The sequence below is a fragment of the Panthera uncia genome, chromosome D1 (genome assembly GCF_023721935.1).
Source record: "Panthera uncia isolate 11264 chromosome D1, Puncia_PCG_1.0, whole genome shotgun sequence".
In the NCBI taxonomy this organism is placed as follows: Eukaryota; Metazoa; Chordata; class Mammalia; order Carnivora; family Felidae; genus Panthera; species Panthera uncia.
Window position 1 is genome coordinate 17,681,759 of NC_064808.1, and position 13,757 is coordinate 17,695,515.

A 13,757-nucleotide genomic window follows, 5' to 3' on the forward strand; every position below is an offset into this window, starting at 1 on the left:
ACCGAAACGGCCTCGGTTGGCTGGGACAGTGCTGGGGTGCCCGGCACTGCGCTGAATCAGCGCGGGGGACGCGAGGCCTCCCCTGGGCGCTCTCGCCCAGCCCCGGCGTTACGCGCAAGCACTCTGTCGGTCCCAGCACCCAAATATCCCAGCCTAGGTCTCCCACTGATGGCTCGGGCATGTCCCCACCCGTCGCCCGGAAGGGGAACCGAGTGAGTGGGGTCTCCTTCGGTGAATGCGGGCCGATGACCCTGCCCCCGGCCTCGCTGAGTGGTCAACTGCACCAAGGAAGGTTCTCCCTGTCCTCACAGCGCTGACCTTCGCCGAGCCAGCGGCTACACTCCATCCCGGACGCCGGCGACCGAGAACAGACCAGGGAGGCAGCAGCGCTCTGGGCCAGGTGTGGATCGACTTGGGGAGGCGGCTAATGGCCCGAGGCACCGTGGGCGAGACCTCGTTCCGGCGACCGAAGCTTGTGGGGCTACCTCCAACGGGGATCCCTGCCCCCCCCCATTCCAGCCACATCCTTCTCCCACCTCCCCCAGTCTTGGGAGCCTGGTCCCCGAAGGTTCAAGAAGTCAAGAGCCTGGAGAAATGCACTGTGCAAATATATTGACTTTATTTGTCTCCGTTCGGGAGCCTCACAGACATATCCAAGTAAAAAGATCGTTAAATAAACGCCGTCAGCCATCGCAATGCAAAAATAAATATCCATCCTCCGGCCGCAGCAGCAGCTGCGCTGCGCCCCAAGTCCCATCGGCCGCGTCTAACAATTATAAAAGTGTTCAGCGAGAGTGTGTTGGCGTGAGTGTGAACGGGTGTGCGCTGGGGGGCACGGTGGAGCGGCGTGCAAAATCGGAGTTGCAAACCATCGGACAAGGGCGTGGAGCGGCTCTCCGGGAAGCCCTGGCGACCCAGGGTCGACTCAGCGCGGGCGCGCCTCCCGCACACACTCACAGCAGAGTCCGTACTGGGAAGAGTTAAAAAATAAACATTTACAAGGGCGAAGAAAGCAGCCCCCCTCCCCGGCACCCCCGCGTGCTCGGGCCCCGGACGAGCGCAGCGCGGGGCGCACCGAGCAGTTCGCGGCCGCGCGAGAGGTCCCGGTCCTCGCGGGTCCCCGGAGTGCGGGGCGCCGGTCCTCTGGGGCTTCGTTCTCGGTCCCCGGGCGGGCGGCGCCCCTCACAGGGCCGAGTCGGAGTCGCTGGAGTCCAGGCTGTTCCTCAGTTTGCAGCTGCTGAGCTGCTCCCTCTGCAGCGACAGGCTCTGCGTGCTGCGGCGCAGGCACTCCAGGCTCTGCAGGAACGACTTCTTGGCCTTTTCCTCCTCCATGGGGGACACCCCTTCCTCCTCCACCTCCTGGATCTCGTCGAAGGTCACCGGCTGCGTCTTGAAGCGGGACTGGCGCGGCCGCCGCAGCCGGCCCTTGCCCTTGGACAGCTTGGCGGGCCGCACGGGCTGCGGGAACTCGTCCGCCAGGCACACGAAGTGCGGCATCACCGCCTGGTAGCTGGAGCAGATGCCCATCAGCTCGCCGGGCTTGGCGGCCGCCATGGCGCCGCCCGCGTCTCCGGGGCCGGCCGGCGGGGCGCCGGGGCTCTCGGGGGGCGGCCGCTGCGCCGGGGCCCCCCGGGAGGCAGCAGCCTGGGGCTCGCCGGGCGGGGGATCCAAATCTGCTGCGGGGTGGCGGCGGCCCTCGCGGGCCCGGGTCAGCGTTCCTCGGGAGGGCGGGCGGGCGGGCCCGTCGGGGGGCGCGGGGCTCGGCGCGCGCTGCTGGGCTGCGCTCCCGGGCGCTCGCCGCCGCGGCTGTCACCGTCTGCCCCGCGGCGGCCCGGCCCGCCGCTTATATAGCCCGCTCCTGCCCACACGGCCGCGAGCTCGGATGACAGCGAATGCCATTTAAAGCGTGCGCGCCCCGCGCCCTTCCGCCTGACGTCGCCCCGCCGCTCTGGGAAAGTAACGGCCCTTTCCCCGGCGCCGCCCGCCCCCAGCCAACCCGGCTCCGGAAGGCAGGCCCCGCCCGCGGGGTTCCGGGAGCATCCGAGGCCCCGGGAGCACGCGGCTGGGTGGGGTGGCCGGAGAGCAGGCAGGAGCCCTCGGATCGGCCCCGCTGGGCTGCCACTGGCCGTCCCGGGATCCCCAAGTTCGTGCCGACAGTGGTGGCCGCGGCGGCGCAGGTGCCCATCCCCCTCTGTGATCCCAAATGCACACACTCAGAGACGCTAATGATTCCGCCGAGGGTTCTGTGTTGGCCGCATGGTGGAGGCAGTTCCCAGCCCTCCTCGCAGCTGGGAGAGAGCCGGGCGCGGGGAGCGCCCGGGCGCCTGGTTCCCCAGAACTGAGCTCGGAGAACGGGTTGGGTTTCTTCTCTGGATCCTTGCCCCCCCGCCCCCCAGACGGACACAAATGCATCCACACACAAACACGCAGGGAGGCATTCACGTAGAAAAGTACACCCTGATGATCCCATTCCAGTTCTTCCCTCCCCTAGCTGTCTTCTGTCTCCTCACAACCCCACCCCCAAGTCCCTCGGGCACCAGCCCCCTATTCATGCTCAGAAGAATGACACTTGCATAGGCACTAATAACAGCGATAATAACTACGATCTGGAGAGCTTCACTCCAAGCCAGCCAGTGAGCTTCGTTTTACATATATTATCCTATTTAATCTTCGTAATAGCCCTGTGCGGTAATTGGTATTCTCCCAACTTTACATATGAGATAGTGGAGGCACAGAGAGGGTAAGTAACTGGTCCTCTAGTAACTGATGGAACCAGGCAGCACGGACTGCACAGTCCATACTAACATAGACCCTTGCTAAAGGAGAGTACTCACCTGTGACCCCTAGGGCTTCTGAGAGCAAGTCCCCTAGTTTTCCTGACTCCCGAGAAGAAACTGAGCACCGCCCCAGACTACATGGGCCTCAAGTATGGCAGGCACAGAGCAGAGCTCCCCATCACCATCTTCCCCACAGGCGCCCAGCAAGGCTCACAGGGCCGCCGGGAAAGGAGGGAATCCATGGCTTTGGTCTCCGTTCCTTCTACAGCCATTCCACAAAGATTCGCTAAGGACCTCCTGTGTACCAGCTCAGGATAGTCCGTGTCCTCACGAAAGTTACATTCCAGTGGGAGGGACAGACAATAAACACCTCAACCAGAACATGTACTTGGGTGGTGTGATAGGGACGCAGATGGAGAAATGTGCAGAAGGGGTGGCCAGGAAAGGCTTCTCAGAGTGGGTGATATTTAAGGTGACCCTAAGGGACAATAATAACACTGCTAATATGCTTAATATGTGCCGTGCTCTGAGTACTTTTTACGCATTAACACATTTAATGTGTTTAAGTATTGTATTTAATCCTCTCAACGACCTTGGATAACAAGCACTTTTCTTATTGCCATTTACAGATAGAAAAACTTACCCAAGGTCACACAGCTAGTAAGCAGCAGATTTGAGATTCAAACTCAGGTGACTTAGCTCCTAAGCCCTCCCTCCTATCTTACACGGAAGCCCTTTGCCCTGTGGCATACGAAGAAGGAACCAGAGTGTGACCAAGTGAGAGGAGAGCGTTTCAGGCAAAGGGAACCCTAGTGCAAAGGCATTAACTAGGGCAGGAAAGAGCTTGGCTTATTCAGGGAACAGTGAGAAAGCCCCGTGTGGCTAAAGCAGAGTGGGTGAGGGCAATGAGAAGAAGGGATGGTCACAGAAGGCCTGGACAGCCATGTTAAGGTTAAGGAGACAACATTTTATTCTTTTTTTTTTTTTTTTTTTTTAAACAGCATTTTATTCTAAGGGTAATGGTAAGGCACTGAAGAGTTTGGGGCAGGCAAGCTACATACTCCATGTTTTTTTTTAATTTCATGTTTATTTGTTTTTAAGGGAGAGAGAGACAGAGTGTGAGTGGGGGAAGGACAGAGAGACAGGGAGACACAGAATCCCAAGCAGGCTCCAGTGTCTGAGCTGCCAGCACAGCGCCCGACACGGGGCTCGAACCCACAAACCGCAAGATCATGACCTGAGCCAAAGTCGGACGCTCAACCGACTGAGCCACCCAGGCGCCCCTCCAATTCATGTTATTAAAAGCTCATTCTGGCTGCCATGTAAAGTGTGGACTGGAGAGGGGTGGGGAAGAAGTAGGGAGCCCACCTGCAAGATTGTTACATCACCCCCAGATACAGACACCGAAGACCCGGATTGGGTGAAGACAGTGGACATGTAGGGAACCGGTCAGATTGGGGATTTGTCTCAGGAGAGGATGAGAGTACTTGCTGATGGATTAGATGGGACAGTGGGAGGGATCAAGGTTGACTTTAATGGATTTGGCCTGAGCAATGCTCATATCAGAACTGTATTATGTGAGAGAAAAGTCAATTTATATCATCTTAAGGCCACTATATCTGGGATTTGCTTTTAACAGCAACTTAGCAGTATACTCTAATACAGAAACTAGTAACAGGAATGCAAAGCTGGTGTGTAAAAACCCTAAAATATGTGGCACTGGCTCAGCCAACAGGTGGTAAGCAATACAGAAACAATTAGTGAGGATGGAACGTTGGTGACCCTTTTTACACTATGACAAAACATTTATTGAAAACATTACCTGTGCTAATTTGGAAGACGGACCACATGCCTGCTGAGCCTGTATTTCTAGAAAAATAGTTGGAAAGAGCTAAAAACATTTGCACGTGTCGGCTGCCCAGTGATGCTTTGAGCAAGATGCTACAGGAAAGAGATGGGCTCATTTGCGAGAAGAGATGAACAGAGGAGGAAATAATACAGAAAACTGCTGTTGTCAGGGTTGGAAAAACCAGCTGTTGTTGTCCAAGGAGCAGGAGATCAGACTGTTGTGGCTTGCAGCCTCTCTTAAAGCCTGTCTGTTAGGCCGAACGCTAGGCCCGGCAAAGGGATCAGCCCTGTAGCCAAGTATTACGTTAGCACTGTTGCCTTGTCATTCAAGTCTATTACTTCAGATGCCCTTAGGATAACTTTCATTTAAAACGAGAAAGAGATGAGTTGGGCAAGGCAGACAGACTTAATAACTCTGACAAGAAAGGAGCTCTAAGGTGTGGTTGCTGGCCCATGGAACCGACTAGAAGCAGACAGACGTCCTAAGTTTTTGAAGGAATTATTATTACCAACAAAGTTGCAATGCTGGACTTCAAAAGCCCTCGATTGTTACAGCCCAGATATATGTGCTCAAAGAAAACAGACTTTCAATATGCTGTCGGGTGGTAGTGAAGAGTAATAAACAAGAAGGAACTTGCTAGGGGCAAAGCCAAGGATCAGGGAGACACCGGACATGGGTATTGCCCCAGAGAACCTCCTCCACCACCAACACAGGGAAGTGCTCACAGTTCTAGAAGGGACTGTGGCAGAGACTGCTAGCTGTCCACCCGGCTGGGTCACATTTCCCAGCTTCCCTTCCAGCTGAGGCGGGGCCAAGTGTCTAAACTCTCAAGTGTGGAATGTGAGCAGAAGTCAACTTCTGCCCCAATTTGCGTAAGAGGAGAATCCTGCCCCACGCTTCCATGTTTTTCCGCACACAGACTGGAAGACTAATCACCAGACAGACCCTGGATGCTTCGTGTTAGTCTAGATCCCTAATGACCCTGTCAGGCACAGCTATCTACCAACCTGAAACACTTCCCTTGGAGCTATTATATGAGAAAGCAGTCAACTGAATATTTTTAAACTTCTCTAATTTCAGGTCTCTATTATATAGACTCAGCATTGTCCTAACCAAGACAGCCATTAGACATCCAAGTGGAGAGGTCAAGCGGGACACTGGGAGAACTCAGGGGAGAGGTGAGGGATGGAGGGGACAGATGGGAAAGTGTGGGAAAGCCCACTTGCCAGAGAAAGAAGGGTTGGGACCAGTCAAGGGCTCGGAGAAGCAATGTCCAGCAGTGTAAAAGGGAAACCAGGAGAACATGTCAAAATGCAAGAGAAGGATGTTTCTAGAAGGAGGGAGAAGATTACAATGGGAGTCCAGAGACAGGTCCTAGCCTGGCTCTCCCTGAACTTCCTGTGTGGCCTTGGGCAAGCCACTGTGTGCTCTGCACCGCAGAGGCCTCAGCTCAAAGCTGCCTCGTCAGAGCAGCCTTCCCTGGCCACCCTATTTAAGGTTGTCCCTCAGTCACTCTACACCACTAACTAAAAGGCCTTCTCACTTGTTTGTCCCCCTCATCAGTGTGGTCTGCCTTCCCCGCTGGACTAGACTGCCAGTCTCTGTCTTTCCCCAGCAGCCAGGCCAGTGCTCCAGGTTCCTCCTGAGTGGACCACCACCCTGTTCCTCTTCTCCTCATGACCTCTGCTCCCACGGCTCCTGGCAATCAGCAAGGGGGCAACGTCATCTCCACCAGGGTTTCTTCCCAACACACACGCAGCTCCTCCAGACCCCAAATTCCCATGCCAGGGACTGGGGTACCCTAGGTCACTCCTCTCAGCTTCCCTGGATAGAAGACTCCCCTAGCCCCAGCCCCAGGGAGGTTAAAGTAGGAAAGGAGGCCTGTGCTTCACAGCAATGGTCCCAGGTTAACAACGGCATCAGCCCTCTTTGCTTCCACTCTGTCTGGAAGTCTGGCTTTGGGCCCTGCTCACAGGGGGCTTCCAGGAAGAGAAAGGAGGGTGGAGAGATGGTCCTTCCCCCAAGGATAGAATCTGGGCTCCCACATGACCTAGATTCCTCTGTTCTACCACTGAACCCCTGCCTCCCCCATCCACCACTCTCTACCTCTCAGGATGTCTTGAGGACCAACCCCAGGCCTCGGTGGCCTTTTCAGATGTTCCGTGTCCTTCTAGATCCATAGGAGTCAGCCAAGGCTGACCACTGTCAGGTCAGGAGAACACAAAACTAGATACTAACCCCACTCCGCCCTGAGCTCATTCTGTGACCTTGAGCAGGTCACACTCTCTGAGACGCCTTTATTTGCACCTTGACGCATAAGCAACGCTACTGGGAGTCCACAATTAGTGTATGGAAAGCACCTAGCACAGTGCCCACCCATCCTGTCTTAAGCATGAAATACAAGTTGATTTTGTTTTCATTATCTCATACTCAAACCTCCCCAGCCCCCAACATGATTGAGAAGAGGAGGGAAAGGCACCAAGGAGCTCCTGCTCCAGAGGGCATGTGAGGGTTTGAGTGACTTATGCTCTCTGCCTGACTCACAATGTCAAGGGGAAAGCCAGACAGAGCAATGGCAAGCTCTACGTAACTAAGCAATGTCTCCACTGTCAGGTGTTACTGCCAGGGCCCAAAGGTGGCCCTAGGGTGTTATCTGGGGATATCGGCCTCGTTCAACAGAACCTCCACCCCCTATCTACCTTCCTCCAATGGTGCATGGGGTGCACGAGGTGAGAGAACCAGTGAGAACTGCATGTGTGAAGGAGGGGTGTGCAGATCTGGGGGTCATGGAGGCCTTCCCAGGAATCAGGGCCTGGGGTCTGTTGCCCTCTGGGCCTTGCTGAGTTTGCTGGGTCAGTGTTGGCTTTCCAGGACAAACTAAATTGCCTCCCCCTGGCTCAGTAGGGCAGAGGGTAGTCATTAAAGGGGATGAAGGATGTTTCCTTTCCTTGGTAGGCCTGTAGACCTGGGATTACAGAGGGACACAGAAATGTCACCTGTTGAACATTTACAGATGTGTAATTTACAGAACGTGTCTGGCATTCTGCCAATGGTGCTTTGCAAGAGCCTTACCTAAATCATGCCCATGGCGTCCTTTAAGGGGGAGCCTAGTTATCATCCCCATTTTACAGATGAGGACTCAGGGTGCTTTGTAGCTTGCCAGGGTCCCACTCAGTGCTAAGTCGGGTGGACTCAAAGTCGGGTCTGCCTGACCTAGAAATCAGTGCTCATCATTTGGACCACCGCATCTCACTGTCCCCCTGATGTGATGTGAGCAGCACTGGACCAGTCAGACGCGTGGGATGTGGTATCAGCTCCATCACCCATGTACTGTGGCCTTGAACCAGTTGCTTCCCACCTCCCACCTTAATTTCCCTACCTGTGAAGTGAGGAAGCAGACTCATTGACTGGGGGCCCCTCCAGTTCTGACATTTTAGAATCCTCCAGGGGATCAGGGATGAGGTGACCCATTCAGAAGAAGGAGATACTTCCTCTTGAGCCAGAGAGTGGCAAACGGCCCAGGCTAAGGCTGCGGGGGAAGGCTCTCTTCCATGGTGGGGGTTGCTGGGGGAGCAGATGGGGCAGGAAGATGGTAGCAGACGGGGGAGGGGCTTCTGCCACCACCTCCTCCACCATCCCCGCCCACACTTTGGCTTTTGGGCAGAGCCCGGGTTTAAAAAAAGCAACCACCAGTTCTTCAGCTATTAACAGGGCTTTGTTTCCAAGGGAGCCTGCAGTACCCCAGCCCGGGTCAGATGGGAGCAGGGATGCCAAGTCTGGCTGGGGATGCAGAGAGGCAGAGCAAAGCAGAAAGAACCAGCTTGGGGCAGTTCTGTTCACAGATGCTCCTCTGCTTCCTGGTGTTCAGGGGACAAGAGGGTCAGGCCCCTTCCTGTGACTGGTTTGCCACCCTGGCACAGACCGATTGCCAGCTAGAAGCCTTGGTCAGGTGGCTCTCCCCCTACACTCACACAGAAGTCTGCCCAGAGTTAATCTCAGTCCTCCAAGGGCCAAATGAGGTGGTATTATTCCAGATGTTGCTGTTTGGGTCAATCTGCACTATGGGTGTATTCGGCCCAGCCACTCTGTGTGTGTGTGTGTGTGTGTGTGTGTGTGTACAAACGTGTGTGCGTGCATCCAGGTGTGTGTAGGTGGGGGGAAGGGTCAACAAAAACACAACCTCTGTGGCAGGGCCTTTCTTGCCTCCTGACCCCACCCCTCACCTCTAGCTAGTGCCCATTCTGCCCCCCAGCAAGCCTTCCATACAAAGCCTGTGACTTCAGCATCCTACCAACTGCTTCTGCCTCACTCAGAATTAGCACTTCGTCTGGTACGAGTGTGAGCATAAAAGTGTTTTGATAATTTTGCTGGAGGGTTGCCATGACAATCCCCAGCGAGCTCCAAGAGGGGGTGTCAGTGTGCACGGGAGGGAGGGAGAGAGAGAGGGAGAGAAAGAGAGCCCGAGAGACACAGAGAGGGAGAGACAGAGAGAGCAGGGAGAGGATCCAGGGAGACCCCCCAGTGAGATCCCCAAGTCAGACCTTCAGCCTTCAGCACCCACACCCCAGTGGCCCCATTCATGCCACAATGAGCTCACGATCTAAATCTGGGCCTCACTGTAGACAGTGCAATGGGATACCAGCTGCCGGCAGGCAGGCTGCCAGAGCTGGCATGGCAGGGCTGGTCCCACTGGTCCCACCGCGGGAGGTACCCCGGCACCCTCCACTCCCAGGATGAGCCCCCGGGAATAGCAGGCTGGAGTGGAGGCAGGGAGACACTGCCTCAGGGACTCAGAGCCCAGGGAAGTCTCCCAAGAATCATGGCCAGCCTGTGGGCCCGGCTCTGCTGATATGGGTAATGGGAGCACACTTCCCTGCTAGGGCCTGCTTCCTGGCACAGCTTGGACGGTCCAGAGTCTGTGGCTCTTTCTCGTGTGCTTTCTCGAAGGCCTGAGTGTCCCTCTCCAAGGACCACTGGTCTGAGAACCACTACATGGGTAAGGATGAAATCCCACACAATCTGTGGCCCTTTAGCTTTGCAGAGCAGTTTTTCCCTCCCTGTGGCTAAGGCAGGGATATTTCTGCTATCTCTTGAGATGAGGTCATAGAGACCCAGAAAGGGGCGGGAACTAGACCAAGTGCACATAGCAAGTAGCAACGTGGAAGCACAGTCAGGATGGAACCCGGTCCTGGACTTTACCTAGCCTCACTGTCCTCAGGGAAGACAGGTTTTCTGGAATGGGTCTCTTTGGCATTATCCCTTCACATATGGACTAGGAAACTGAGGCCCAGAGACATCCCCAGCTAGTAAGCATAAAGCCAGAGCTTGCAGCCTCAGATCCTAGGAAGTTTCACTGCCTCTAGTGAACCACGAGCCAGCCCCATGCACTGTCTAAAATAAGCCTCAGGGACTCATTTATGTTCCAAGGTTAAAGTGCCAGCCTCTGCCTTGGAAGGAGAGTCTTCTGGTTATTGTCAAAACAGAGCAGAGGGCAGTGGGAGCTGGCCAGGAACACAGAGGCAAGGAGGTCAGAGGTTCTCCCAGGCACCATCAAGTCCCAGCTGCATAAGGAAGTCTTGCGAAGGGCCTCCCATCCTCTGCTATTGGAGCCGTGCAGCCTTGGGCAAGTCAGTTTGGCTGTAGGAGCCCCAGTTTCTGTAGCTATCGAGAGCCAAGGTGCACAGGAGCCCTCAAAGGAACTGCTTTCCAAGCTCTGGGAACTGCAGTCTCAGATGACAGAGGTATCCTGATGCCTGTCTCCAGCCTGGCTTAAAGCTACTTTTCAATTATTTACCAGCATGGAGGGAGGGGGTGGGCACCAAGAAGAAAGTGCTGTGGGCTCTGAAGACACCCTGCAAAGATGACTTTCCTGCAGCCTTGGTAATAGGCAACAGCATGCAAATAAGCCAACAGCTTCTCAAGACTTCTCAAAACTACCCTCGTTCTGGTATTTGCTAGCAAGTTCTTCTCACTACTCTGTGATAGTGGAAGCCTCGTGCCTGCCCCATCCTTCTCCCTGACCAAACTAGATGATTTATTAAAACATACTGAGGTTAAATTAGCCCTGTAGGAGGGTGAATTTTTAAACAGATTCCAAGAAATCAGTGTTGAAAAGATGCCCTTCCGTGTAATGTGTTTTGAGCCTGGCCTTGAGACAGGGCACACCATCGGCCTTGTAAACAGCTGCTGACCCATTCTGGGGGCCCAGAGAGTCTGTTGCCCTCAAGCCCTGCCTATCTTCTTCTTCAGACACTGCCTCAGGCTTCCCAGTGGACACGAGATGCCTGCGGGGCGCCAGTCTCTTTGCATACTTTGGGCATGTCACAAACACAAAGCACATTGAACCTATCACTGCAGCCTCAGGCTTATCCTCTGAGATAGGTGTTATTATCTCCAAGCTTCAGTTGAGGCAACGGGCTCAGAGATGTTCAGGAACTTTCCCAAGGCCACACAGCCAGGCAGAGATAGAGCTGGGATTTGCTCCCAGGTCTATCAGTTGCTAAAGCTCTTCTCATCTATCAGTCATTCCCATGACAGTGGCTCCTGAACGTGACCAGGGAGGGGCTCAGTGGGAGGAGGGCCAGGGTGAAGAGGGTTGGGCCCAGAGAAGAGCCTGGTACTCTAACTGGGACAGGCTCTACTCCCCAACATTTGGTGTCCTGTGGGCCAAGCAGTAGAGCTGGGTGGGGGAAGGAGGGGAGGGTGGGTGACATCCAAACCCACTCCTTTGGAGATGCAGAAGGCCTGGGAGCCCCTCCCCACTCACGATGCCCCAGCATGTGAGACAGAGCGACGGTGCACAGGCAGACAGCGGATGAGCCAGGACCTCACGTGGTGAACTCAGGTGGGAGGCTGCCCAGAGCAGCACACTCCAGCACCATAGCCTCACGACGACGCCTGCAAAGATGACTTTCCTGCATCTCTTGATGACGCCAGTCAAGAGTCTCTGGCACCCGAGACTTGAAACCACTGTTCGCAGATACAGAGAAGAAAACCACAAAGGCTCGGCTGATGAGGGTCGTGAGGCCAGAGGAAATGGAACAGAACTGCAGGCTGCCAGAGGAGAAAGGAATCTTCCAGATGAACTGGGGCAGTGTTTTGAGACCAAGAGGCATGACTCATTGGTGGGCCATGCCAACAGCTAGAGGGCCATGACCAGTATTTAAAAAAAAAAATTTTTTTAATGTTTTTACTTATTTATTTATTTATTTATTTATTTATTTATATATATTTTTAAAGTTTATTTATTTTTGACACAGAGAGCGAGCGAGTGTGAGCTAGGGAGGGGCTGAGAGAGAGGGAGACACAGAATCTGAAGCAGGCTCCAAACTCCGAGCTGTCAGCACACAGCCTGATGCGGGGCTTGCACTCACGAGACGTGAGATCATGACCTGGGCCGAAGTTGGACGCTTAACCAACCAACCGAGCCACACAGGCACCCCTGTTTTTATTTATTTTTGAGAGACAGAGAGAGAAAGAGGCAGACATAGAATCCAAAGCAGGCTCCCAGGCTCCAAGCTGTCAGCACAGAGCCCAATGCGGGGCTCAAACCCATAAACCATAAGATCATGACCTGAGCCAAAGTTGGACGCTTACCCGACTGAGCCACCAAGGTGCCCCAAGACCAGCATTTTTTAATGATATACAACAGAACAAAAAACATCAGAGTAAACACATGTAATAAAGTACTGTTTCATGAAGCTTTAGTTTTTAAACAGGGAGTGTGTGTGTGTGTGTGTGTGTGTGTGTGTGCACGTGTGCGTGTGCACTTTTTTTTTTTTTACCATGGGCTTTGGTCAAAAAGCTATAAAAAACATTGTTGGTTCAATCCCTGTATTCTGCAGATGGGAAAGTGGGGCCAAGGGTAGGAAAAGGCTTGGCCCAGGGGCCAGAGACAGGACGGGAACCCAGTCTCCTGACGGTTGGACACTACTTGCCCAGTACCCACAGGCTGTCTGTCCAAGGCCTGATTCCTTGCTCGTCTTTCAACCTTAGACACCCTCTGCCTTGGCCACTCTTATCCTATGTTGTTCCCAGGCTAGAGTAGGAAGAATCCGTGGCTTCGTGTGGGAGTGCTGTGACAGGACATCCTCAGGCTCTCCTTCCTCTAGGCTGGTCCTACTCTGGCTCTTTCCCTGCCTCCTTTCATCCCCCGACTATCCCTCTGTGGGAACACTCCAGAACCAGGGCCCTTTCCACACTCTCTCTCACCTGCCTCCACAGAGACCCCTAAGCAGCCATCACCCCAGTCTCTCTTGGCCATGCTGGGCCTCTCGCCCCCGAGGCCTTGCCCTAGACCCGTCTACACGTAAGTCATTCTACCTCCACCCGCAGTGAGATCTGCCCCAGGCCCACTGCGAGCCCCTGCCCACCCTGCCCCCGGGGTGAAGGACTTTCCTTCACATCTATACACTATTTGGTAATAGTTGCCCTAGAGACACACATCACACTCAGTTCTTACAACAATCCTGTTTTGTAGGTGGAAAAACTCAGGCCAAGAGACTTGCCGAAGATCACACAGCTGTCTGTGGAGGAGCCTGCTCTAGAAGCAGGTCTGTATGACACCAAAATGTACACCTTTGGCACTACCCTGCCTGGCTGACAGGAAGACGGCAGCAAGGGGATAGGGGAAGTATCTCTCACCTCACACTGCAATGAGGAAAGGCAGCATCCACGCTTCTCCTGACCCCCTTCCTTTCCTCAGGAGGGTGGCAGGGACTTCTCTGATAGGGAAGCTTAGAGGAAGGAAATGGGGAATCTCCTTCCTTGCAGGCTTGGGGAGGGTGGGGGGAGGTGGCAGCTGGCAGGGACAGCCTGCTGTACTGTTTCCCGAACAGGGTGCCCCAAGTGCCCAGGGTGCCCCTAGACTTGGTGAAGGAGTAGCAAGAAGTCTGCCCATCAAGGTCTCCCATCTAGCTTTCTCAGTTAAGAACGCTGCTATTTTGACCTCAGCTGAGTCCTCTACTTCTCTTTTGCTTCAGCACTCATGGCGAGAAAGGGTGTTATCAGCACCAGAAAACCCAACGTCTTTTCTCCTCACCACTCCCAGGGGTACCCACCAGGCCACACACATCAATCTCTCTGCTTGGGCTCCTGCCGCACAGGTCTTCCCACCTCCGGCCCCATGCTCT

At 54.6% G+C, this 13,757-nt stretch overlaps 1 protein-coding gene across 1 annotated transcript; it reads right to left on the reverse strand.

The window, feature by feature from the left end:
• Positions 1–597: 597 nt before the first annotated feature.
• CD1H11orf96 (chromosome D1 C11orf96 homolog) lies at positions 598–1,852 on the reverse strand. Its single transcript, XM_049617699.1, has one exon. The coding sequence runs from the start codon at positions 1,552–1,554 to the stop codon at positions 1,183–1,185; it is 372 nt and encodes a 123-aa protein (XP_049473656.1). The 5' UTR covers positions 1,555–1,852; the 3' UTR covers positions 598–1,182.
• Positions 1,853–13,757: the final 11,905 nt, after the last annotated feature.